General features: G+C 38.6%; 1 protein-coding gene across 1 annotated transcript; it reads left to right on the forward strand.

Moving 5' to 3' along the window:
• Positions 1-7,540: 7,540 nt before the first annotated feature.
• vps41 (VPS41 subunit of HOPS complex) lies at positions 7,541-27,314 on the forward strand. The gene is given in 29 exon segments (XM_057322470.1): positions 7,541-7,732; positions 8,168-8,206; positions 11,732-11,839; positions 14,130-14,207; positions 15,170-15,244; positions 16,317-16,379; positions 16,804-16,869; positions 20,747-20,866; positions 21,588-21,734; positions 21,869-21,935; positions 22,023-22,120; positions 22,205-22,334; positions 22,486-22,601; positions 22,702-22,758; positions 22,879-22,940; positions 23,057-23,138; positions 23,294-23,386; positions 23,509-23,636; positions 24,329-24,473; positions 24,673-24,714; positions 24,799-24,849; positions 24,968-25,105; positions 25,307-25,361; positions 25,559-25,699; positions 25,809-25,945; positions 26,049-26,148; positions 26,229-26,273; positions 26,633-26,712; positions 26,909-27,314. Coding segments are annotated over 29 exon segments (2,565 nt in total). The 5' UTR covers positions 7,541-7,711; the 3' UTR covers positions 26,990-27,314.
• Positions 27,315-27,414: the final 100 nt, after the last annotated feature.

The following is a 27,414-nucleotide window of genomic DNA, read 5'->3' on the forward strand; positions in this document are numbered from 1 at the left end:
ACAACAATGCATAGGTGCAGTACAACTGGTCTCAGTCTGCCTATCACAGTATACTAAGCTAAGAATTTTCTTTTTTGGGGGGATAGGAAAGTAGAAAAGATGTAGAAGACTGTACTAATGGGTCAGATGTTGACAGAAGAGATGTGTTTTTAGCCGATAATTAGACCTTGGTTTACACATATTATGTAATAAACAGCAATCCATCTCCTTAAATTCCCCCGATGCTGTTACTCCTTTAAAACAGCTGAAATATTTATGTGAAATGACCCCTACCTGCTTTTTATTCCTCTGCAAATTGATGCATGGGTGAATTAATGGTGCGTTCATCAAAACAACGGCACAGACAATCTACTTAATTGACTGGGATCAGACAACATCGAGAAAATGTGTCATAGCTTATCAAATATGACTGCTGGAGACAGCTCTGACACTATCAGACCCCCCTCAGATAAATATAAAGAGCCATTGATTGTTCACTCACGAGAGTTAGTGTGCATGTTTTTTTTTTACGTTTCTTTTTTTCTCTCAATGCATCGATTTTAGCACTGACCATGGTGCATCAAAGCCTACAGGAGGTAATCTGACCAGTGCACAGACAGACAGTGTTCAAAACAGCAAGAAGGCAAGAGAAAAAAATATACGTGTTGAGAACTGGAGAATAGAAGTGGAATTTGCTGTAAAAATGAAAACGGTGTGTGTAATGAAATACAAATACATCAGACAGGATCTATCTGTTCAAAAATCATCAGCATGCTTCGTTGGTCAGTGACTGGGAGTAACGCTGTCTGGATTCTTATTGGCTCCTGGGCAGGGCAGGTCTCAGGGCCTGACACTGACAAATAGTTTTTAATACCTTGCATTTCAGCATCTTCTGCCTAGCATGTATAGTGGACGACAGATATCCGAGTATGTTAATACACACAGACACACGGTTGCAAATGCTGACATCCCCCACCCACCAGTAGCAAGGCGACACGATTGCTTTTCATATGATTTTTAAAACAGGCGGAAAATCCTTTACATTCATAACTTACATTAAATAGACTTACACACATAGGTACCAACATATTATAGCAACTGTTTTAAAAACGGACTGTAAGTATTTGGTCTGGTGTAAACATATTCCCGTCTTATTTACCTTTCTGAATGTTTCGCATGTTTCTCGTGAATCCATAATTGTAGCTCTCTATCGCCATCTCTGTTTGAAACATAACATTGCAGGTACTTTACGTGTACAGAATTCCCACAAAATTGTAACTGACAGCTCAATTTACAAATAATTATTATAACCTTATCACTGTCAATAAATTTAATTTGCTGTTAATTTGATTATAATATATAAAAACATCAACAACAACAACATCTATTTGAAAATTAAAATCTATTTCTAATTATTCTAAATAAAATACCTTTCCCCAACACCATTGAAAGCACATTGGCCATCTTTATGTCTAATTTTATAAAGACTTTAATTGAAATTGACTTCCCCACCAAACAACTGTGGGGGGAAGTACTGCAAACAGGGAGGCTCAATTCTGCTGTCATCTCACTTGCTCTCTGATTATATTATAGAAATAATTTATAATCATTTAAACGTTTACAATCCAAACACCCTCTTTGCTTCACACACAAGTCTCTTTAAAGGAATATAGCCTATATCTATAGTTTTGACCACCATTGATTCAGTCAACTAGGAAATAGCTCACAAAAAATCGGCTTCCAAAGTCAACCCCCATCTGGGTTTACACACAAGAGGTGAGAAAATGTGATTTTCCAAAAAGGCACACTAATTCTGTATGAAGGTAGAGGCTAAAATCAATAAATCAATGCTAAGTAGATTGTAAAGAAAGAAATATATATCCTAAACTTGGTAACAGTGCATTAGTTAATCTCCAATAAAAAACGGGGAAGGTTTGACTTATGAACCCTTATTGGGTTTGAATTTTAACTAATTCAAAATTAAGAGCATAAAGAAGGTTAATCATACAATTAAAACTGGATGTGTTTGTAGTTGGAAGCTTAAAACTGATTCTTATAATAAAAAATGTTTCCTGTTAGAAAAGAAAATTGTCCAGTTTGACATGTCTGCTAGATTTTTCATTCATGAGATACGTTTCCACAAATGAGACCATTAATTTAGTGGCAACACAGGACACTTTAGCAAATAGCTACTCCCAGATATTTAGCAGCAAGAGTACCGCTGACTGCTAAATTTACCACATCACTGAGTTTTACATGTCATGGTCATTAACTGTGTAATAAATACTAATTGCCACTGAGGGCATCGGGCCAGCTCTGATGCAGGGGTGCATCCTAATTATAGGGAATAGCTTTGTAATTGAAATAAGACATTGTCTTTCTCCGCTGGGAGTTAATTGTGTGGTTCAGGCCCAATTCCCACATTAAACAAAAATTATGTACCATATTAGTTGTCTTTTTAGGGGAAATTAGTATCCCTTGGGTGACACAAATGTAATGAAGAGGGTTGTTTGTGATTTATGCTTTGGTCATGAATATAAATGAGCTTGCTTAATCAAAGAATAAGCATACATAATGCAACATACTGTAAGATAAAGAGTCTTCATTACTTAGAAAGTGGCAATGCTTCAAGAACGAATTAATAAATACAGCGTGTCTCGTTATGGGGGATAAATTAGGTTTAACTAAACAGGAGCAATTATATAAGTTATCATAATAAAATGAGCTACCTGTGGCAAGGAATGGCAATTTATGATTTTGTTATTTTATTCTGCATACAGAATACACAATGATGAGGATTCAGTGATACTTCAGAGCAAAAATGTTTACTCTAAATGCAGCATGATTGTGTAATCACGCAGAAATCATTTGCATAGCTGTAATGACAAGAACTGCATTAAGAGCTGCATTAAATGCCACTGTCACGAATCACGATATCAGTCCGTGTTCCCCCTGTGTTTGTGAACTTTTATGATACTTCCTGTTCTGTGCCATGTTTTGTAATCCTTTGTCGCGGTAATTAACAAGGTAAAAATTCCCTCCAGGACCATATACAGACTTTCTTGGACATTGCACATTTTTCTAGATATCCGGACTGTGTGTGTATCTGTTTTGTGATATTCTTACTGTAATGTTCATTATCAATGCATAATCTCCCGTTATGGTCCTCGAGGGTCCTTGGCTCAGTTCATTGACTATGCTCTTTGTCATGTGGCTCTCTCTTCACCAGGGGTGAGGCTGAGGAGGAAGCTTCGCCCAAAATATTTCTTTAGGGGGGCAGTAGGCCTCAGGCTCCGCGGGCCATGGAGTCAGGCCAGTCATGGAAGCCTGCATGTCCTACACTGATGTTGGCTAGCCCTGTTTTGATGCCCACCTCTCCTGAGCCAGTCCAAAAGATGGCCGCCAGTCCAGAGCCCGTCCACAAGATGGCCGCCAGCCCAGAACGCGTCCACAAGATGGACGCCATCCCAGAGCCCGTTTTGAGCTCCCTGCCTCGTCCAAGATGGCCACCATTGGACTTCCAGCCCTGCCTGTGCCTCCCTGACCGCCTGACCAGCCTGCGCCTCTGCTCCGCGGCCCGGGCCCGCCTCTGCTCCGCGTTCCTAGCCCTGTTCCCCTTCATGGGCATGGCCCTCCGTCCTGCCCCCTGTTCCGCCTCTGCTCCTCCTGGACTTAGTTTTTGTGAGCGTCTGGAAGGCGCTCTTAAGGGGGGGGCTCTGTCATGATCCCAGTCCGTGTTTCCCTTGTGTTTGTGAACTTTTATGAAATTTCCTGTTCTGTGCCATGTTTTGTAATCCTTAGAAGTTTTTTAGTTTTAATCAGTTCCAGGTGTGTCTTGTTATCTTGATAGTTTCCATGTATTTAAACCCCAGTGTTTCCTTTGTCTAGTGTGAGTTGTTGTATGTTTGGTCCTGTTCCCAGTTTCTTTGCTCAGTGTCCTTTGGATTATTTTAGCTCCTCGTTTCTTTGTTCTTTTATTATTTTGTACTTTGTGTTTTTGTTTATTAAAATCTTACTGCATGTGGATCCGATGCCCTGCCTGGTTACTCCTTGTTACAGCTACTTCATTTTACAACAAATCCATGATGGATTATTGAGTCAGCCGAGCTGGCTAAGATCTAAGGAAAAATGTGTTCATTGTAACCAACAGGGTTTTCTTTCCTGAGCTCGGCGGCGGGTGGGGGGGGGATGGGTGGGGGCTGATAGAAAGGGCCAACGCTTCCCATTTGCACTCCTGCCCACTCACCCTCCTGCCCACATCAGACTGTACCAGCAGGGCCAGGATCGATCTTGGGGGAAAGAGATGGGGAGGGGTTAGACATTGTGTCAGAGAGAGACAGAAGTTGTTTCCAGGGGGCAAGACAGGACAGAGAGAGGGAGACAGGCTTACACTTGTCCAGTTATGGTCTTTCTCACTTTGAGACTCCTCATTGACTGTGACTTTAAAGGTCTGGAGAGAGTGAATCACGGTCACAGTCTGTGGAACAGAATTGTGACCCTTACCCATCTTTTTTAAGTAAAACTTTAGATAAAAATAATGTTATGATTTGACCCTCCAAATCTGAGACGTTAACATGTTGCTTTGTTGAAGGATATGCAGAATCCTTTTATTAAATTAGTCACAATTTTTAATAAACAAGAATATATTTGGCAAAAAGAGTATTACAGGTGTAGATTCTGTGTGGGTCTGTTTATTGCTAAAACATTAAGACTAGTGCATATGAATCGCCAAAGAACACTGACTTATCTTTGCTGTAAAACATCTTCCAACTCAAAAAAAACAAAAACATTATAAAATGTATGACATAATGTTTGTGCAGCAAACATTTGCAATAATCTTCTGTAGAAAGCAAAACCACTGAAAAGCAGATCAAAATCAGCCAAACAACAGAGATATTAATAAATAATGCACTATGATGGTGATGTGTTGAAAGGCCGTTCAGGAAGCTGAAAGAATCCGGGGTGATGGATCAGAGATAGGTGTGTGTGTGTGTGTGTGTGTGTGTGTGTGTGTGTGTGTGTGTGTGTGTGTGTGTGTGTGTGTGTGTGTGTGTGTGTGCTTGCGTGCGTGTGTGTGTGTGTGTGTGCGTGTGTGTGTGTGTGCAAGAGATGAGGCACCACAATGACCTCAGCACCAAATGGAACTTAAAGGTCACTTCTTAAAGAAACAGCTCTCTCACTCTTAACTTGTGAATAACACGTTTGTCCTCAGAAAATTGGCTGCATGTCATGATAAAGGACATATAACCTTGAGGAAGTGAACTGTACAGGAAAACCTACTTAGCTTTAAACCATAATGTTATCGTTTTATTTCAGTAGTGTTTTCTTAATCTTATTTTTTTTATACATTAAATATAATGATCATCAAAATATTATATTATATGATATCAATACATAATATAATATCAATATACAAATGTAATCAATAATATATGATGAATGATCACAGTTTTTAGTATGATATATATGTTCATTATTATTATAACATATTTAATTGTTTTTTAGTTTGCATGTTTAGAAATGTACAGTACAAAAACTGTTCCTGTAAGAAAAAGGAAATTAATACAAATGTTTTTGTCATATTTGTATAGTTCAATTACTTGAATATATATATTTTTTTCTTTTTACCATTACCCATTTACAGCGTGGCCAAAATTAGTCAATTCCGTTCAGATGTGTAAAAACCATGAAGTAAAAATGGATAGGACATAATCAGTGAATAATTTAGAACAGCCTGAGGCATTATAAAGCCAATAAGGCAATAAACAGAGGCTCACGGGGTCATTTCTCATCAATTATTAGAAAGTTAACCTGTGGCAGAGATGTGACCCTCATCTGTTTAAAACGCATTTACTGTAGAAGGCATTACAGAAAAATTGCACTGACAAAAGTGTATCAATAATGAAGATATATATCTGTATGCAGAGATACTATAAGCTTCAGTTCAGACACTTTTCACAGACTTTACCATTAATAAAGTGTTGTTATTGATCTAATATTTTCTCTCTACATGCTACCTCTGGGCTCTATTCTACGTAAACATGGCGTGTCATTTCATTTTTATGCAGATGATACTCAAATCTATCTACCAATTAAAAGAAACAATTCCACTGCGATTACTTCTCTTCTGAAATGTTTAGAGGAGGTTAAATCATGGCTAGCCCAACATTTCCTCTTCCTAAATGAAGACCAGACCGAGGTAATTGTTTTTGGTCCCAATGAGAACTCAAAGTGTATAAGCCCCGAGTTAGAAAGTTTACCTGTTTTTAGATCCTCACGGGTAACCTAGGAGTTCTTGTTGACCAGCATTTAAAATTGGATAAACATATCTCTTCTGTTATCGTATCCAGTTCTTATCAGCTCCGCTTACTGTCCAAAATTAAATATTTTCTCACATAAAACTCTAGAAATGGCTGTTCATGCTTTTGTTACGTCTCGTCTAGATTACTGCAATTCTTTATATTGCGGTATATCTAAGTGTAAAATTGTGCGTCTTCAGCTTGTTCAAAATGCTGCGGGCCAGACTTCTTTTAAAGTGTTGTAAACATGAACACATCACTCCAGTTCTTAAATCCTTACACTGGTTGCCAGAGAATATAAAATTCTCCTCTTTGTATATAAATCCCTGCACAACATAGCCCGTCTACCTCTCTGAACTTCTTCATCTCTACACCCCATACAGAAGCCTACGATCCTGTGACCAGGCATTGTTGGTAGTCCCTCACGTTAGGCTTAAGCGTAGAGGTGAACGTGCATTTGCAGTGGCAGGGCCTCGACTTTGGAATGCCCTGCCTCTAGAACGGCCCCTTCTCTGTCTGTTTTTAAGTCCCTGCTAAAAACTTATTTGTTTTCCTTAGTGTATTAGTGATATGGCCATTTTTAATTTTTAACGGGTTGTATTACATTTTTGTCTGGTCTGTTTGGTATAATCTTGTTCTTCTGTAAAGCACTTTGGTCAGCCTGGTGGCTGTTGTAAATGTGCTATACAAATAAAATGAACTTGAACTTGAACTAATATAATCAACATTTAGTATGCAATCATTAAATGCTATTCTATAGATAATGTTGATTGATATGTATTTGGTAATTCACATAATGCTTTGTCCAGTATTTTAATTCATTACCTCTATAAATATGACAAGAGCAAAGCTTACCCTCCCAGACAATATTAGCATAAATATATGAGACACATTGACAGCCTGTCTCAAACGATCCTGTCATATGGTAGTCTATTACAGAATTCAAAGTTAAATTATATCTCAGCATACGTCTTATTTTTGACTGATGTATTAGACTGAGCAAAAAAATACAGGGTCAAATCAAACTCTTAGGGGTCAGCTGAATTATGTGATGACATTTAGTGTTTTATCTGCAAATGTTTCATCACTATTCATTTAATTTAGATCTAGAAGGTAGAAGAAAACGTGTTTAACAATAATAAAATAAAACTAAATTAAAATAAAATTGATTTGCATAACCTTGGAGAAAATGTCCAAATGAGCATGCTTTTAAACTACATATCCCATGATGCACCTTCGACACTTCCTGTTTTGTCATGTGATTGTGTTCAGCGCCCGTGATGAGATATGAGTAGCTGTGCTGCTTTACAAGCATTTGATTTAGCAAAGTTACGTTTATGAGTATTAATAAAATAGTTATTACTAATGACAGGCATTAGGTTAGAAAACTGAAACGGAATCGACGTAATTTCTGCCCAAACGAAGCTTGTATCATGTCGGAAGTGGAGGACCAGGTAGGCTTTTGAACACTTCTGTTGTCAAATGACAGGCTACAGAGCACTGTGTAATACTGTATGTGTTGTTTGTACATGCTTAGCTTTTACTGCATTTAGGCTATTCGAGATTGCGCTTTAATCAGTCAATGTCATATATTTCAAAGACGTGTGACAAACAAGCTGACAGGCTAACAGGACTAGGCATCTACTAATATCACCGCCAATCTTATGATGACAGCTAGTTTAATTATAACCTCGTGTCCTTCATTATAGACAACGTTTAGTTAATTGCTATATTCTTTGATGCATTTAGCGTTTCCCTTTGCTATCACGTGTATTTGTGTTTGAGTGTGAGAAAAACTAACTTTATTTAAACTAATATTGATTATGCAAATTTGTAGGATTATAATTTTTCTTATTTTAACATCAAACATGTGTTTATCTGTTTTCCAGGGAAGAAAACCAAGTGAAGAGTCAACAGATGACTCTGAGGTAATGTTTAGTCTGTTTTTGTCATAATAATAACATTACTACACATATCTGAATAGGCATCTATTTTATTTAGTAGTTAGAACCCTATAAAAAATATTACAATATATTATCTGATCTGGCTAGTCTCCTTTCTTTTGCATTATAACCAATGTTAAACAGTTGTCATTCATTTATTTTAATGAATGATACCACAAGCACAGTCTTCATATGATAATATAAGTATTTGGACACGGTTACTGTATAATGGCTCTCAGACTTGATAGTGGATCATGACCGTAGTAAGTGTGACAGTTTCGTTTTAAGAAAGGCTCAAACAACATTTGTGTACCAGATATCATTGGGTTTTATTGAATTTGGATGATTTTACTGTGATATCTAATGCAGTGACATATCTCCATGTTTTCATACGGCTTAAATGTATGCCACTGCATGTAGGATTTTTTAAATCCAAAAGCATTTGACATTAGATGTGTCATTATTGACATTAGACCCTACTTTGGAGCCCAGGTTGAGTGAGACGTCCAGTGGAGGTCCATTACACGGCATCTGAATTGCTCTGTAAGGGGCGATTCACATTTCGCGTGTTTTGCGCAAGATCGTTGTTTGAAATGTACAGGGAGCGACGCGCTCATTTTTTATTCGCGTCGGCACCGCATGGAGATGGAAATAGTTCTACTTTTCAGTGTCGCGGGTCATTTGACTAGAGAAAGAGGCGCGGCTCGCGTTTTCAGCATGGCTTTAGACGCGAAATTTGAATAGCCGCTAACTCTATTTACTGACGCTTTTCCAGTTTACACACTATTGTACCATCATAATGCCAATCACACCTTATTAATTCTTTCTTAACTGTGCAGTGAATCCGACATGTCAAAGTCAGATAAAATGTTATCACATTATATAAAGTAATATATAATTTTGTGGTTCGAATACTCATGTGAGGTCTCTCTTCAAGTTTTTAAAGCATTTGTTTTATTTTTATTGCATGATTTTTCATAGTCAGGTAAGTGCCATTTTCAAGATTGTCACATCCATAACTGTACATATTCTTCATAAATGGGCACATGGAAATGAAAATAAACAAACTATTTTATGTTCTGTGAAGAGGCATCCCTTCTCCATTTGTTGGGTATAATTGCTTCAGGATTGTGCATTATAATTCACAGAAATCCTACAAAGTCGTCTCCCAAAAACCCTGTCCATTTTTTGTCACATCCATAACGCATGTTCATTTCCCTTTTTTAAAATAGAAAACTTGTGCATAGACTTGACTATTTTTCTGATGTTTAAACTCTATCAACAAGCGTTCAGTAAAATATAAACAAATGGTTAAGTATATTGGTAACAAATACATTCCCTGAGCGTTTTTATGTCACATCCGTAACGCTGGAATTGCCTGAGTGCAGGTTTAATAAAAGTGTGCTTAACATTGTCTTTAAAGTCGGCATGAAACGGAAGAAGCGATTGTCTTTTTTTCCATATCATGACGTATATCCGAGTGAAACGACTTCTGAAATGAGAGAAAATGTAGGGCGGGACTTGATTTCATCCACGACAACTGATTGCATCATTAAAAGGTGAATGTTTGCAATCTGTCAGTCATTGCAGCCCCGCCCTCGCGCCATTCCTCGTGACCAGAAGTGAAGAGAGGTTGTTTCGAGGGGGGAGGAGGTTAACGTTATTATTAAAGATTACATGTGCAAATGAATAAAAAAAAGATGTGCACGGATAACAAAATTTAATAAACACTTCACCACTGTGTAAAACAGTTATGATTATCATTTTTAATTTCATGCCGACTTCAAGTAATACAGAGAATAGCATGTTAAGATGAACTGAACAACAGAGGGTACTATGGACGTGTCGTCACTTTACCACGTGAACATGCCGGAGCACGCTCCCGTGGGTGGCAAAACACTCCACAAAATGACTGCTTTCAACATCAGGAAACGCAATTCCGCGCAACATTTCAGTGTCCAGGAACACCTGATTCCTTTGTAAATCGTAGGGAAGTCGTAAGGATCACTGTTGAGTCCAGCTGCCTGTAATTTCAGCAAATAATTGCTTGTTTAGTCACAATTTCTTTATTTCTCCAATTCTCATCAGCCATTTTGTTAGGCGTTTTGCCACCCAAGGCAGCGTGTTCCAGGATTTGTCTCGACATGGTCACATGGGAGAGTGACGTCAATGCATACCCTCTATTCTAGACAAGCTGTTCAACAAAAATTAAACAAAAAGTATAGCTATCCTGTCCTCTCGCTCTCTCTTTTTTCTCTCTCCTTCTCTCCCCATCCCCACTAGAACAAATCCTGATGTTATCATGGAGGTATTGGAGGTTGTGTAGAAATCAGATCTCAGATGAACACCTCACTCATCTGCGTGTTCTTCATTTTGCCTTTCTCTCCATGATGATTTCAGTTGGTTGTACATTTAAAGGAATTTACTCAAAAACCCAACTTCTGTCGTTACATGCACTGTATAATGACATTCTTCTGTGGGTCAAAAAAAGAATGTCTCTTTCGATTAACTTTAGTTATATATCAATGCTTTCCATAATGCATACACGACTGGAGCAAGTTTAACTAAATAAACGCAAAAAAACTCTCAAACTGTTTAAGCATTATACCCTTTGTTCAGAATACATTAACGTCATAAATCCGTCTAACCTCCGAAGAGAAGAAAACAGCTCTCAAAGCTGGAAATACAGTAAACATGCCACAGCGTCTAAATGTGATGTCATGCAGTGAAATGAGGAGAGATGCTGGCAGCGTTTGACGTTAATCTGTGATTCTGAGACCCAATGCTTCAGCGTAGCGTTGCAAAGTTTCTAACTAGAGAGACAAGAGGAGAGAATGAAGGATGAGCAGAAAAAGAGTGTGTGGACGGTCACACCACTCCAGAAAAGGGGCAATTAAAGACAGACTTCCCTTCATCCCCTGCTCCCCAGGGCACCAATTAGGAGCGGCGGGGAATGAGGCACAACACTCATCCACCACATCGCCGTGGCGATGGCAAACACTAACAAGAGGAAGAAATTATGGGATATGAAACAGGAGAGATATTATCCGCCCCTCCCCACCGTACAAAGTTTGTCAAGAATTCCCCCCTCTCTATTTCTCTCCATTCTTGTCTTTAATGGCTTTGTAGACCATGACAAATGCGCAGGCATTAGAAATTTCACATCTGGCCAGAAAAGGAAATGGACAAGGGAAGTCGGCGGTGACTGGACATTACCTCCAGTCTGCTTGTGGTCTTACAGCACCAGGTTACTTGAGCGCTGTGTAAATATACAGTATAATTTGCATCAGAATCTATTTTTTTATGTGAAGCCATTTGTGTATTGCATTACAGTAAGGACTCTTTTAAGATGTCTTATGAACAGAGAGGGGAATGCTTGTTGGAATACTTGTTAGAAGATGTTCAATTGCTTAATAAGATGTGACTAGCCGTGCGAATTTGACTCTCATATTGCTTTAAATAAAGTTGATTTGAAGATTCAGAGCTGATGAGGTTTGTGTGTTTTATCAGGAGGAGGACACTGAGGAGGAGCCTAAACTGAAGTACGAGCGGCTGACCAATGGCGTGACAGAGATCCTACAGAAGGATGCAGCCAGCTGCATGACGGTGCATGACAAGGTGCTTAAACGTTCTTTTGCATGTATTTATTCACTGATCAAGTGCAATACTTGAGGCATGATGCGTGTGTACATTTTGTGTCTTTAAATGATACTTTGGAAAATGATAAATAATCTGTGATAAATTGATTTTTAACTTTTACTTGAAATTTTATATTTTAATATTCAAACATTTTGTTTAAAGTCATCTGAATTTCAAGAATTCTGAATTTTAAATATAACAATACTAGCAATTACATTTTTTGAATTGGAATTGTTTGAACATTATTTGTATTTGAAATTTAATAGATTTTTTCTAATTTGTTTATTACATTTTTTTATTGTATTCCACATGTTAATCCTTTATTTCCTCTGTGAGAATTTTTTTATTTTTTCCGTGTGTTGGTAACTAAGAATTTATTTACAAATAAATGTATTATATGCACTCTATCACAGTTATGAAAACAACATTTTGACCATTCTCTGACCATTCAACACATTCTCTCAGAAAGGTGCTCGCACAAACACTCACGGGCCACCAACCCTTCGCTGATTTCCTTTTCATTTCCTCCTCTTTTAGATTTCTGTGTCTTTTTCTCCTGTCCTCTTTCAGTTTTTCGCCGTCTTGATGTTTTTGTTGGTGGAACATTCTACGTGGGCTGGTTAATCGTCATGGCAGCTGGTTCACTCATGCACGGACGCTGTGGAGGAGTAGTCATACCTAGTTATGTCTCCTCACCTGATGTTTTATTAACCGCTATTGATTTTTACCCCCCCCTACACTTTTCCTGCTTTTTCCCTCGGGACCTCCTCCTCCCCTTCCGCTTCTCCAAAAAAGGCAAGCTTGCAACAGAGACGTTCAAAAGCTGAATTTCCAATGAGAGTCCTCGTTTTATTCCCTTTTCTTACCCATGCACTCTATGTCTATCACTTTCGTTCTGTCTTTTTAAAGCACTGCTGCGTCTGCGTTCCACCACATCTTACGCGCTCACACCCCTAATGTTGCCTCATATTTTAAGTGCCAGTGATCCAAATTTCATTTCAGCAATTTCATTTTGATAAATCCCTTTAAGAGCCACTGAGGCTGGTGAGGCCACCGCTTTTATTTATTTATTTTGGGCTGATTTTATTTGGGGAGATTGCGGAGGTTCTGTTGGACATGCTCGACTGTGCCTGTAAATATAAGCATTTCATTATAGACTGCAGTGAAGCATGGGGCAGTGCGGTGTGCCGCGACAGGGTGAGCTCTGTACACATATAAACAGGTGTGTGTGTGTGTGTGCGTGTGTGTGCGCGAGTGTTTGAACACGGGGTAACCGCAGTTCTGAAGATGGGCTCATTCAGTTTGTGTTTTAGGGTGTAAAGCTGGATGCCGTTTCAAAAGAGGGTCCATTCTGCTGGTGTGAACCAGGCTCTTTAAACATCTCCATATTTACATTAGATCAAAAGTGATTTAGTTTCATACACCTTATTAATTAATTATACAGTAATTTATGTATAAATGTATATATAATGTAATTAATCAAACATTGTTTTTTAAGAAAAACTATTTATATTCTTTTTGTACTTCCTAATCATGAGGTAATAGGAATTGTATGAAAATGAATAACTTGCTTTCCCTCTGAAACAGCACCTTTGGATGACATCACTAAGCATTCATTTTTTATTCGTCCTCTCACTTTTTACAAGCCTATCAATTTTTTATGGATAACACAATTTTTTCTTATTTCACATTAAATATCTTTTCATTTAGTACAGAAGGATTGTATAATTTATATTTTTAAAAAAAGTAAAACCAGAAACCTAGAAAATTAGAAAACTCCAAAACTAGAGCAAGTTTTAATTTATTTTTATTTTATTGATGACATAAATGTGGAATTTGCTAGCAGTAATATTGCGAATTCACGAGATAATGGCAAATGTTTTCTTACGTTAAACCCCAAAATGTAATTGCATTAGTGTGACAGGCGAAGTGTTTCACTGGTGTGTAGAGAAGAGAAGTGTGACCTGTGGTGCATATATTATGTTGAAGCGTTTTGTGGAGGAAAAAACGCTATTTCACACTGGGGCGCCCTGATAAATAGGCTTTTCTGTCCTCCAGCAATTTCACACTTTTTGCCCTCGAGGGGACCGGCCGAAACCACACACACAAACTCACACTGGCATACACGCACAAACACTGAGGCTTCACAGCCATCCCTTTTAAAACTCATTTTTAATACCTTCACCACAGCTTTTAAGTCTGTATAAGTGCCAGATATCCCGTGGTTTTGACTTGTATGGTTCACGTTTTTGTTCCTTGTTGCTTGCAGTTCCTGGCTCTCGGGACACACTTTGGGAAGGTTTACCTGCTGGACATCCAAGGAAATGTTACACAGAAGTTTGAAATTGTACGTCTGAAATCCTGTCACGGTAGTTGTTATGCATCCATTCGTATTTAAAGCTGCAAGCTGTAACTTTTTCGGGTTCAAAATACAAATTAGTTATGGGGCATCCGTGCGACAATAGTGTTAAAAACTGCCTCCTTACCCCGATTCACAACAAGAAGTTTATAATGATGATTTATAACACAAGTACAGATAATTATGTAAAGTTACAGATTGCAGATTTAAGCTGGTAAACAATGTTTTCTGGTGGAAGCCAATTAAACCATGATGGAACTGTTTGAAATTACTTTTTTTTAGGTGTAGAACAATATATTGCATTTCTGAGATCTTAGAAAAGATTTATCTTCGAGCCAAGGCGATTGTTTATGATATCTGTTCAACCCTATTGGTTGAGCTTCTAACATGTGACCTGTGGTAACATATATAATATATACAGTATATGTTTTTGGGGCGTGTTTTAGGGGTGTAACAACAATATATCTCATATGGCGATTTTTTATGATATGATATCGATCCATTTAATCCTATTGGTTGAGCTGCTAACATGTGACTTGAGGCAACATACAGTATATAATATATACCGTATTTATTTTTGTAGGGCTTTTACTGCTTTAAGAAGTTAGGTTATTCAAATTTAACTTAATATTTATTGAATTTATTAATGTTCAATTAAATCTAGAATCTAGATTGTTGTTCTTCAACAATTTCAACAACATGATGATGTTTTGGGAATAAATCTCATATTTAAATTTTGTTCAAAATCTGTTATAATCATAATAGTGAACCCAATATTGTTTATTGTATATATCATCATGGAATATGTCTATTGTTACACCCCATTTTTAAATGGTAACAAATTTGTAGGTTCATATCTGTTTTTATTATATAACCTGACTATCATTTTTACACTATAGTGCTTTAAAAGTTGTTTTTGGTACTCTCTTTTTTCGGTGCCCTTCTCATAGAGTCCAGTGAAGATAAACCATATTAGTTTGGATGAGAGTGGTGAGCATGTTGGCGTCTGCTCTGAAGATGGAAAGGTGAGAATTGCGCACTCACTTCAAATGCCATGGCCTGTTAGATCTAAAATCATTCAAAGCTTTGAGTCTATGCAGTTGTTGACTTGAGTTTCATGCAATTCTCTTATTTAAACAGCATGATGTAGCATCTTCCCATACAATACCGTCAACTCCGACACCTTCGGAAACCGCATCAATGCATTTGTGTTCCTTTTAAAACGTGTTATAAAAATAACTCTTTTCCACCGCTCTTGTGATTTCCATCGCTTTTTTCGATCTACAGTATCTGCTCATTGATCACAAGCTGGCTGTTATCAGCCCGCCGAGGCTAATCATCAGCACTTTCTCATGCCGATCTGTTCCGCGATAGGCCGTGGCTCCCCCTGGTCCTACAGTGAAAGCCAGATCTTGTCTCGCCCCCTGAACCTACACCAATTAAAATCAATGTGAGGGCCATTGTTCGCTCCCGCGCGCGGTTAATCCCTGCTCCACTTACTGGCCACCGTGCTGTCGATGTTACGCAAAATATGACACGTTTTTTTTTAGGAGAAACAGCCTTTGGGGTGTTCGCAACATCGAACATTATTGGGTTTAACAAGTTCAAGATGTTGAGAAAAACATTACACGCCTCAACCGGTGGACCGCACTTTGAAAAGTATCAGACAAGCTGAGTATTCCATGTTTTAAAAGACAAATTGAAGGGAACAGTTTCCATCTCTATCGTCATCTTGAATACAAGCTCTTGCTTTGCGTTTTTGTTGTTTTGCTAGTTTTTAAACCTCACACTCATTGAGATTCCTTTTGTTTCGTTCAGACAGGTGTTTTTGATTTGTTGTGTTACAGCTTGTTTGTAGCCGACGGGGACTGACGCACAGCATAAAGGCTCACGAGGGCAGGAAAAGTTGACCTTTCCGCTAATTGGGAGTCTGGTAGATGGTTAACTCACCCACCGGATAGCCCGATGCTTTTATAATGCTTTGCGCTAGTCATCCACCATTACGAAATGCATCTCCAGACCGCTGTGATTTCCCTTTAAAGACATGTCAGTTTGTCGTCTTTAACTTTCCCATTCCTCTTTCTTTTGTTTTCGCAGGTGCAAGTGTTCGGCTTGTACACCAGGGAGGGCTTCCACGAAAACTTCGACTGTCCCATCAAGGTAACTTATTGCGCTTAATGCTGCCATGTTTTTTCACGCCTGATGGGAAATCGCCTCCGATTTCGATTTCCTGTCAGTTCGGGCATTGATAATTCTCAAAAACAATGTAATTTCAGCGTGTTGCTAGTCTTAATTGATTTCTCTGGGGCATTTCATATCATGCATGAGCTGCCTTTTTGTCGAGCGTGAGAGATGTCACCTACCGCACGCATTTAAAAGAGCTAGTGCTGTCATCTGGTTATATCAATACTTTTGTGTTTTAGACTGCGTGGATCAATTCTTTAACTTTTCCTGCGTTGAAAGGAACGTATTGAGCATGTTTTCACACTGGATGCAGTTAAACTCACTCTGAGGGCTTTAGAAATGCTGCAGTGGATATTGGTGTTACCTCAGATATCTAAAGCATCTCCTGTTTTAATCTCAGGTCGTGGCGCTGCACCCTCAGTTCAGCAAGTCCAACAATAAACAGTTTGTGACTGGGGGAAATAAGGTAGGTGGGTGATTCCATGCACATGTCAACGTTACAATGAATGAATGACACCCAAAGCGCTTTACAATCATTTGAGGGGGGGGTCTCTCCTCAAACCACCACCAATGTGCAGCATCCACCTAGATGATACGACGGCGCCTTGCGCTCACCACACACCAGCTATAGGTGGAGAGGAGAGAGACAGAGCCAATTCAGAGGGTGGGGAACATTAGGAGGCCAAGATTGACAAGGGCCAGTGGAGGGAATCTGGGCAGGACACCGGGGTTACACCCCGACTCTTTTACGAGAAGTGCCATGGGATTTTTAATGACTCAGGACCTCAGTTTAACGTCTCGTCCATTCTGGTAGGTCAGATGTCAGTATTTGGTGGTTTAAAAACCCAAAGCACTTATTTGTGGTTTTAAAGTCAGGTAAGTGAATTGTCACATCCATGACCGTCCATGTTCCTCATAAACAGGCATATGAAAATAAAATATAGTAACTATGTTATGTTCTATAAAGAGCCATCCCTTCTCCATTTGTTGGATATTGTCGCTTTTAATTCACAGAAATCCTACAAAGTATGTTGTTGTCTCAAAAAAGTGCATCCTTTTTGTCACATGCGTAACGCATGCATTTTTCGCTCTTTAAAATAGAAAACTTGTGCATAGACTGATATTTTTCTGATGTCTGGACTCTGTCATCAGGGGTTTAGTTAAATATAAACTGATGTTTCAATATATTGGTACTAAATACATTCAATGAGAAATTATGTTTCAAGTTTTGACTGAAAATGTCACATCCAGTGCTTCAAAATAAGTTGGGAATCCGAGCCGTGGTTTAGCGCGGTTAACTTCATACTTCAGAATTGTTGAGCCTCAGTGCTCAAGCGTGGGAGGCTATGTTTGAACCTGGCTCATATTTGTCTTCCATTTGTCATTTCTCTTCAAATAAAATCCTCTACATTTTTAATAAGAAAGTGTCAAAAAGTCAATAAATATACAAATGTATTTTTGACAATGATTGTAATAAACCTGTAAACTTTTTGTTTTTAATAGAATAGAAGAAAAAACAAAAGCATACTCCACGCTTCAGGACCAAAGCTATGTTTTATTGTTGTTTTTTTGTGTTCTCGTTCATTTCATGCTCTTGAGATTTCAGCACTGAGGGTTAAACTAAATTATTAGAATGGGATCATTTTTGTCGTGTCGAGTGCCGTGTAAAGCGGTTACTCGAGCTGTTTGGCGTGAAACGCTCTTACCGTATTGGCCTTACACCAGGGTCAACACGAGCGAAAGAGAGAGTGGTCCATTTTCTCAAAAGTGTTGTTCACTAAAGAGATGTTGTCTCTTCTTGCGCAATAAATAACAGTCATTACACAGAGTGCCATAGTGTTCGCAACATGTAGAACACTCTTCGGCTTATGGACTAAACATATACACACTCATTTTTCAAAAGACAAAATGCTACCGACCCAAGTCGCAGATAGTTGAACACGTTGAAAGCACTTAGAAGATGTTGATCTGTTTGGTTGCGTCTTGTTTTGAATCGAAAGATCTTGAGGTAAAAGTTGAATGCAAATGCATTACACTCAGATTTAAATAAGTGCAACTGGTATTTGTGAAGTTGACGGTTAGAGATTTCGCAGAGCGATCTGAATCTCGCACCGTGTCTACACCGGACGCGACAAGAAAATAGAACGCATTACTGTGCGTTCACACCACCAGTGACACCCAGCGACAAAGCGAGGCGATGTCATTCATTTCAACGGAGAGCCGGCGACACGAGCGACAGTGACCATTGGCGACAGGAAGTGGGCGTGTCTAGCGACGCAACAAAGTTGATATTTGCTCAACTTTATGCAAATAATAAGCTAGGAACTTCTTCTAACATCCTGGTAGCAAGAGAGTAGTGACAGAGTTCGCTGGTGGTGTGAACAGTTAGGGGCGATTCACATTTCGCATCTAAAACTGCGCGGAAAACGCAAGCCGCGGCGCTTTCTCTTTCACATGACCAGCGGTGCGTGCGCGGCACTCTGTAAAGTTGAAGTATTTCCATCTCGATGCGCCTAGAAAAATGTGTCGTGACCGCAGCGCTCCCTATTTGCGCGCGCCTGCCGAGTGTCTGTATTTAAAATAACGAACTTGCGCGCAAAAGACGAGATATGTGAATCGCCCCTAACACTGGGTTCACACCAAACGCAGATTAAGCGTTTTGAGCGAGTAAATTACATACTAAATCAATGCAAAGACGCGTATAGATGCAAACTCTCGTCTTCCGCGAAGGTTGAAAATATTTGTCAGATCGCGTTACTCAAGTGAGTAATAACGAGCGTGGAACGCGATTGTTCGCGTTTGGTGTGAACCCAGCATTAGAACCCAATTTTGTCCACACTGGATGCGGCACGACGCGACAATCCAATCAGAACAAGACCTTGTGTCCTGTCGCGTCGGTCGCGTCCGGTGTAGACGCAGTGTCATACCACTCACGTAAAGTCAAAAGATTTTTATTTTCCTCCTCACGATTGATTCTCATAAAATGGCTTCGCGTCGTAACGTCATTGTGTTTATCAGAAGCAATTAACTGCGTCTATTGTCTGCCGCGGTGACCAAGTCCCTTCGTTTTCTTTTCACTTCTCCTCGCTTCCTTCTGTCTCCCTGGCTTAAGGTCCCCATAATGCGGCCCTGCCATGAAAATCAATACGGCTTCCACTGAAGACGCGTCTTGTCAAAGGCAATTCAATTCCGTCTGCTCGGCTCTTGGAGTGTCAACTCCTATTCCTGCTCTGTAATCTGTTAACACAGCCAAAAGTGTGGAATCGAGGCGACATTGAACCGTCTTTTATTTCGGCCTTTTTCTCCGCGGTCGGGTCGGGTCGGGTCAACTGCGAGTGATTGTGTGTGGCGTTTTTGACACGTTTGATTCAAGGTTATCCGTCCAGTGCTTGTCTCCTTTTTTGTGCATTATTATCACAAACCGTTTTTGAATTCCTCCTCATTGAAAGTTAATAGTCAAGAGGGCCTATTTTTCCATCTCACAAGTCAAATATTTTCTTTTTCCACATGCACTTGATGTTATTCTTTAGTGAGGCTTTGATTGTCTCAGAGCGCCATTGTGTTGCACACAGAGTTATTATAGTTTTCATTTTAGTTTTATTTAGTTTTATTCTTTTTTTTAAATTAGCTTTTATTTTTAGATCTTTAGTTTTTATGTTAATTTTAGTTAAAGTTTTAGCAATTTTGGTATATGCTTTTGTCCTTTTATAATTTATTTGTTTATTTTTTATGTTGCTATATAATATTAATTAATTTCTATTTTAGTTTCATTTCAGTTTTTGTTTATTATTAAAATTTTAGTGCTTTAAACTTATTTCAATTTATTTTTGATGCAACATTTCAATTTTTCCTTTAGTTAAGTTTCCCCCCATAATTTGTAGGTCAATGTTTTATTTGATTTCAATGAACAGAGACATTTTCAAAGTTTTCATTTTAGTAAAGTGAAATAACCTTGGTTGCACACATGTACATGCCTCATAGAACTGCCTTTAGAAAATGAGTTCCATCTTGTAAAGGTTTGACCTTTTAAAAAATAGTGGCAAGCTTGCTTGTGTTATAAAGCTGAGGTCTGAATATTACATGACGAAGAATATAATGAGACCAACGATGCACTTACGCACTTATACAGCTCAATCCTTGAACAGTTTTTTATAATCGATATGAGAATATTGCAATCTTACAATAATGAAAATGGTGTTTGATCAGTATTGAAAGATGCTTGTCACTGCTCTGTGTTTGACTGCCCTCTGCTGTTATGACACAGTCATTACATGTGTTTCAGGCTGTTTGTTTGGTATCAGCAACTGGTTATTAATATTACATGAATTATGTGTGTCCTGCAGCTGTTGCTTTATGAGAGGAACTGGCTGAACCGCTGGAAGACCTCTATTCTACATGAAGGAGAGGGAAACATCAGCAATGTGCAATGGTGAGCCAACCTCATCGCCTGGGCAAACAATCTCGTACGATAAAACACATGAATAAACCTACAAGTCTGTTAGCTTTTTAGTTCGTTTTTATTAGCTTTGAGGTTATATGTGCACTACCGTTTAAAGGCTTTGCGACTCATCCTTTATTTATTTATAGATGGGTTGTTGACAAATAAACCATACATTTGTCTTGTGGTGTGACAGCAAAAAATGAGAAAACAAACTGTTAATAAAGATCATTTTTAAGTATTAATATTTATACGTATAAGATAAAACAGCAGAGATTTATCATCGTTGTTAGTTTTTTCTTCAAAAGTTTTGCTGTCACACCAAAGGACACATGTACGGTTTATTCGTCAACTACCCATTTCTTAATATATTTTTTCAGTCACTTCCTAGAATAATGGAAAATTAATTAAACTATGGAATAACACAATTGTTACTGTAGGAATTATTTTGTGACGAAGCATCCTAAAGAAATCAAAACTTTTTTACAATTGTAGTTACTATAACTATATATATTTTTTTTAAGTATGTATATCTTTTGTTTTTAACTCCTTTGCCTAGAATTTGCAAAATTACACTCTTGGCATTTTATCAGCCAACTTCTTAAGGTGTCACATTTGGACATTTTTGGAAAAGTTTTGATGGAATCTATTACGGGCTCTTTTTGGTTGTTTTTTCTTAACGTTTTTGGTCGAAATGGTCTTTTTGTCAAACCATTTTAAAAGAAAAAATCGTTTTATTGGCACAGGGTGTGAAAATCTATGACATCAGCACCAAACAGCGCATCACTAACGTGTTGCGGGACAACACCAGTCTGAGGCCGGATATGTACCCCTGTAGTCTGTGCTGGAAAGACAACACTACACTGATCATCGGCTGGGGCTCTTCTGTCAAGGTGTGTACTCAAAACCATGCAAAGTATTATAATATAAGAAAGAATATTTGAACTTACAGACTCATCTTACATCTAGCTCACTTCTAAACCTGGATCGAAGTCGAGTTGATTTGTTTGTTTGTTGTGTGTCTCAGATATGCGCTGTTAAAGAGCGTGACCCAACAGAGATGAGAGATCTACCCAGTCGCTACGTTGAGATCGGTACTATGACATCATTATTCAAAGGTGTATACATTTATTGGTGAAGCTTGCTGTGGCATTTGATATGTTTGATCTGATTTCTTGCAGTCTCTGCATTTGAGACGGAGTTCTTCATCAGTGGACTGGCACCTCTAGCAGATCAGCTGGTCACTCTGTACTACATCAAAGAAAACTCGGATCACATGGTACAACTGAAACTCATAGAACGATGTCTTGAATGTTCCTGAATGTATTGTTTGTTTGTTTTTAAAGTGTTTGAATTGTGACAGGAGGAGGAGTTCAGGACACGGCCACGTTTGGACATCATTCAGCCGTTACCAGAGGGATGCGAGGAGATCTCATCTGATGCTCTCACTGTACGCAACTTCCAAGAGAACCAATGCAGGGACTACAGACTCGGTAGGAAGTCCAAAGTAAACTTCTGGAAGGTTGTACGGATGGACAGAGGGATACATATAGCTCTCGATGAATAGATTTACAATGTAATAAGCAATCGGATTGATTCAGGCGTTAAAAATTGTGATCTTTTTCATCACGGCTGTGATTCCAGAACACTCTGAGGGTGAATCGCTGTTCTACATCATCAGCCCTAAAGACATCGTAGTGGCTAAAGAAAGAGACCAGGATGATCACATTGACTGGCTGCTGGAGAAGAAAAAATATGAGGTCCGTGTCCAAAATATCAGTTTGCATTTCACCACAGTCTCAAATCTACAGATCACGCGTTCTTCAGTGTAATAAAAGATGTATTTGAATCTTTTAACAGGAGGCACTGATGGCTGCAGAGATCAGCTTTAAAAACATCAAACGCCATGACGTTCAGGTAAGAACAAACACGTCTTTATTAAGGAATCTGAGAAGGTATTCAGAACCGATTCCGTCAGAACTGGATTTAACTCTCAGATTTGATCCTGGAATCACTGTTTCTGTGGTTTGTGAACAGAAAATTGGAATGTCGTACATCAATCATCTGGTGGAGAGACGAGATTACGATGCAGCCGCCAGGTATAGAATGAAGAAATGATGTTTATTGAATGTCAGTCAGTTGTTCAGTATATAACAGTTTACAATCCAGCACACATATCAGCTCTGTATTTATCTGTTTCTCTGCTCATTTACAGAAAATGCCAAAAAGTGTTGGGAAAAAACATGGATCTCTGGGAGAATGAGGTGTACAGATTTAAAACCATCGGCCAGTTGAAGGTAAGTGTTGCTGATTTGAACTCACGCATTTCTTTCTTTTCAATACTGTAAATCCATAAACGCACTTTGGATAATTACTTTGGATAAATCTTTCATTTTGCATAAATTTGGCATCTCCCGAACACACAATTGTAAATCTCTCTCTTTGTCCGCAGGCCATCAGCCGGTACTTACCAAGAGGAGACCTGCGACTTCGGCCAGCCATTTATGAGATGATCCTACATGAGTTCCTCAAGACTGACTATGAAGTACATGTCTTTCCAAAAAAATATTTTTACAACGTGCATTACGTGTGCTGATGGTGGATAGGTGCAAGATGTTGCAAATGGTGGAAGAAAGTCATTCCAGGTCATTGACGTTTTATGCACAGGGCTTTGCCACATTGATTCGTGAGTGGCCTGGTGAACTGTATAACAACATGGCCATAGTTCAGGCAGTGAACGAACACCTGAAGAAAGACCCCAGTAACCGCACACTCCTCACAACACTGGCTGAACTGTAAGTGATGCCTGCTATCCTTTTAAACTTCTTATAGGGATAGTTCACCCAAAAATGAAAGTTCTGTCACCCATTTGCTCACCGTTGCGTTGTTCCAAAGCTGTATAAATTACTTTCTGATGAACACAGAGAAAGATATTTGGACGAACGCTAACCAAACAGTTCTTGGCCACCATTGACTACCATTGTAGAAAAATGACAATGTTTGTCAGTGGTGCCCCGGAACTGTTTGCTTCCCGTCATTCTTCAAAATATCTTATTATGTGTTCAACAGAACAAAGTAATTTGTAAAGCTGCTTTTCCTACTACGGTAGTCAATGGTGGCCAAGAACTGTTTGGTTACAACTTACAAGCATTCTTCCAAATATCTTTGTGTTCATCAGAACAAAGACATTTATTCAGAACTCGAGGGACATGAACTGTTCTTTTAACTTCTCAAGCTCAATGCTTCGACTAATGTAACCATGTATTTGGGGCAAATAACATTATCCAGTAGTATCAAACTAACTTTTGCTGTCCAATCAAAATTCTTTTTTTTTGTTTCACTTAAAGCTACTTTGGATGTTGCTTTTTGAAGGAAGTTTCATGATGGCTTGAATGAATTCAGTTTTTCACAATGTGTAATAATGGTTTGGAACATAACTATGGTGCACAAAGTATGACTGACTATGCATTCATGTGTGTGTTCACAGATACACGTATGACCAACGTTACGACCGCGCTCTGGAGATCTATCTGCGACTCAGACACAAAGACGTTTACCAGCTCATTCACAAACACAACCTCTTCTCCTCCATCAACGACAAGATCGTCCTGCTCATGGATTTCGACAAAGAGGTCGACATTTATTTTACGAAGACAGTTTCGACCTTATTGAGGACTAGGACTTTTCTTTTACAATTTAAAAGAAACTTATATCAAATGTCAGACGTCAAGTTTGCTGATGAAACTTATTATAGATGGCTTTCAAAAATTGATTTATAGTCTGAGATTTCTCTGAAGGATATGTCTGCCTCTTTTTTTCTATTTCTCATAGAAAGCTGTTGACATGCTGCTGGATAATGAAGACAAAATATCGGTGAGTTCACAGCACTGGCCTCGGTCTTCTGATTAAACCTCCACAAACTCTCTTTATAGAATATCTGTGTCTCTCTCCCATCAGATGGACAAAGTAGTGGATGAGTTAAAAGACAGACCAGAGCTCTTACACGTGGTGAGGAAACTTGCCTTCTCTCTGCTAAACATGAGCCCCTCAATACATGCAGATGTGTTTTGTTCTCCCTTGTCTTATAGTCTCAATGTTAGACTCTTCATGTCCTGTTTTTCTTCAGTATCTGCACAAGCTGTTTAAGCGAGACCACCATAATGGTCAGAAGTATCACGAGAGGCAGATCAGTCTGTATGCAGAGTTCGATCGACCCAACCTGCTGCCCTTCCTCAGAGAGAGCATGCACTGCCCGCTAGAGAAGGTCTGATCAACATTACCTGACTTCACATGACTTCAATTTTCTTGTATTTTTGCGAACGTGTCCAGTGGCACACGCATGAAGTAAATAGCAATATAGTTTCAGTATTCCTTGAATATTTTTATTTGAAAGACAAAAGTTTAGTATTCCTTCATGTATTTTAACGGTATACGTGTTTGGGTCTTTGTGTTGTGTCTTGTTCAGGCTTTGGAAATCTGTCAGCAGAGGCACTTTGTGGAAGAAACCGTCTTCCTGCTCAGTGAGTTCTGAATCATCCATCTGTGCATTTCTGTCGTAGAGGGGTCTTAAACACTTGGAACATAAGTGAAGAGTTTCTTCATCATAAACACAAGGACAGAGGAGAAGCAGTCTTTGTAAAACAATCAGTCTAAATCTAAAATGTAAGATTTTCATTGCAGTAGCTGAATGATTATGGTTATTATTGTTTGTGTTTAGGCCGTATGGGAAACTGCAGACGCGCCCTGCAGATGATCATGGAGGAGCTGGCCGACGTGGACAAGGCCATTGAGTTTGCCAAAGAGCAGGATGACCGAGAACTCTGGGAGGATCTCATCTCTTACTCTATAGACAAACCACGTAGGAAAATTCAATGCAATGCTGTAGTTATTCTTCAAAACGCAATTTTAGAAAATGCATTTTGGTAACCTACCATTCAAATAATACGGCTCTTGTCTTTTCAATCTAGCATTTATCACCGGCCTCCTGAATAACATCGGCACACATGTGGATCCCATTCTGCTCATTCACCGGATTAAAGAAGGAATGGAGATTCCCAATCTTAGGGACTCACTGGTCAAGATCCTACAGGACTATAATCTACAGGTGTGTTGACCTGTGACCTCACGAAGCGATAGAATGATCCGGAAATTAAACATTTTCATTAAAGGCAATGTTGTAATTGTGTTCTTGATGTCTCTCACTATAGATTTTGCTGAGAGAGGGTTGTAAGAAGATCCTGGTGGCGGATTCTCTGTCTCTGCTGCAGAGGATGCACAGAACACAGAAGAGAGGAGTGCGGGTGGACGGTAACCAAACGTTTTTGTTTCCTCTTTCTAAATTCTGTTTTTTTATGCCACAAAAACTCAGTTGCTCTCTGTTCTTATAGAGGAAAACATCTGTGAATCCTGCCACACTCCTGTTCTACCATCAGGTACATTTGAATTACTTTAACATCCCATTTACTGTATGTTTCTTAATGGCCCATGCCAATGACTGATGTAGTGCCTATACATAATATATCATGTAATGTATTGTTTTTTAGTACCGTACTGCAAATATAATTCATCTTAATGAAACTGTGTGATATGCACTTAGTTGTTAAAGATTAAATTAATATATTTATGAAAAATCACTAAAAATAGCAAATACATTGCATTTTATCAACAAGTATTCCACCCACTTTTTGATTATTTAATGTCACTGTGAATCTTTGAGTCTTTGTCAACAATTTACCATTGTGCTGAATCAGTTTTAGATGTAAAATGTTCAAGTGTGTGATGCTTGTTTCAGACACAGCCCAGGCATTCAGTGTGGTGGTCTTTCACTGCAGACACATGTTCCATAAGGAGTGTCTTCCATCCCCAGGAACCGTAAGTCTCATGTACCTACTATTTATTGTTGCTTTTTACTCAAGTGCCCTGCTTTGGAGTTTTGACGCACAAATTAAAAAAAAAAAAAAAGTTAATAATTGCTTTTATAGTGTCAAAACACTATAATAGCAAATTTAGCATCCATACAGTGACGTCCCTTACAGTTTTGTGTGTTGCATCACTCTCTGCCTGACAGGTTCCAGGCATGCAGTATTGTAACATCTGCAGTGCGAAGCGGAGAGGACCAGGCAGTGGCATACTCGACATGAAGAAATAATCATTCCTCTTGATAAATATTAAATTATACATAAATCTTCCCCAGGCTGTTAAAAACAAACATGGAAATGAGCTTCAGCTTACTAATGTTTCTTAATGCGTGGTTTTGCCCTTTATGCTAGGCTATATTCTGAAATAAACTGTACTAATAAACACTTTAGAAATGTTTGACAGGTATTGAAGTGAAGAATTGTTTGTCATTTTGCATTCGCATTATGATAAATCTGCATATACATTATACAAAAAAAATGTTTTCGTCCCGTCTGTTTACCTTTATTGGTCTGTGTTTTTGCAAGTGATTCAAATAAAACGTGAAAGCAAAAGTGTTCCTTGCATGGTATCTTAGAGTAAGATTTTATCACGACGAGTAAAGAACATTTTGGTGTACACTGTAAAAAAACAACTAGATTTACTTATTTTTTTACT

Source organism: Triplophysa rosa, linkage group LG23 (assembly GCF_024868665.1).
Source record: "Triplophysa rosa linkage group LG23, Trosa_1v2, whole genome shotgun sequence".
Lineage (NCBI taxonomy): Eukaryota > Metazoa > Chordata > Actinopteri > Cypriniformes > Nemacheilidae > Triplophysa > Triplophysa rosa.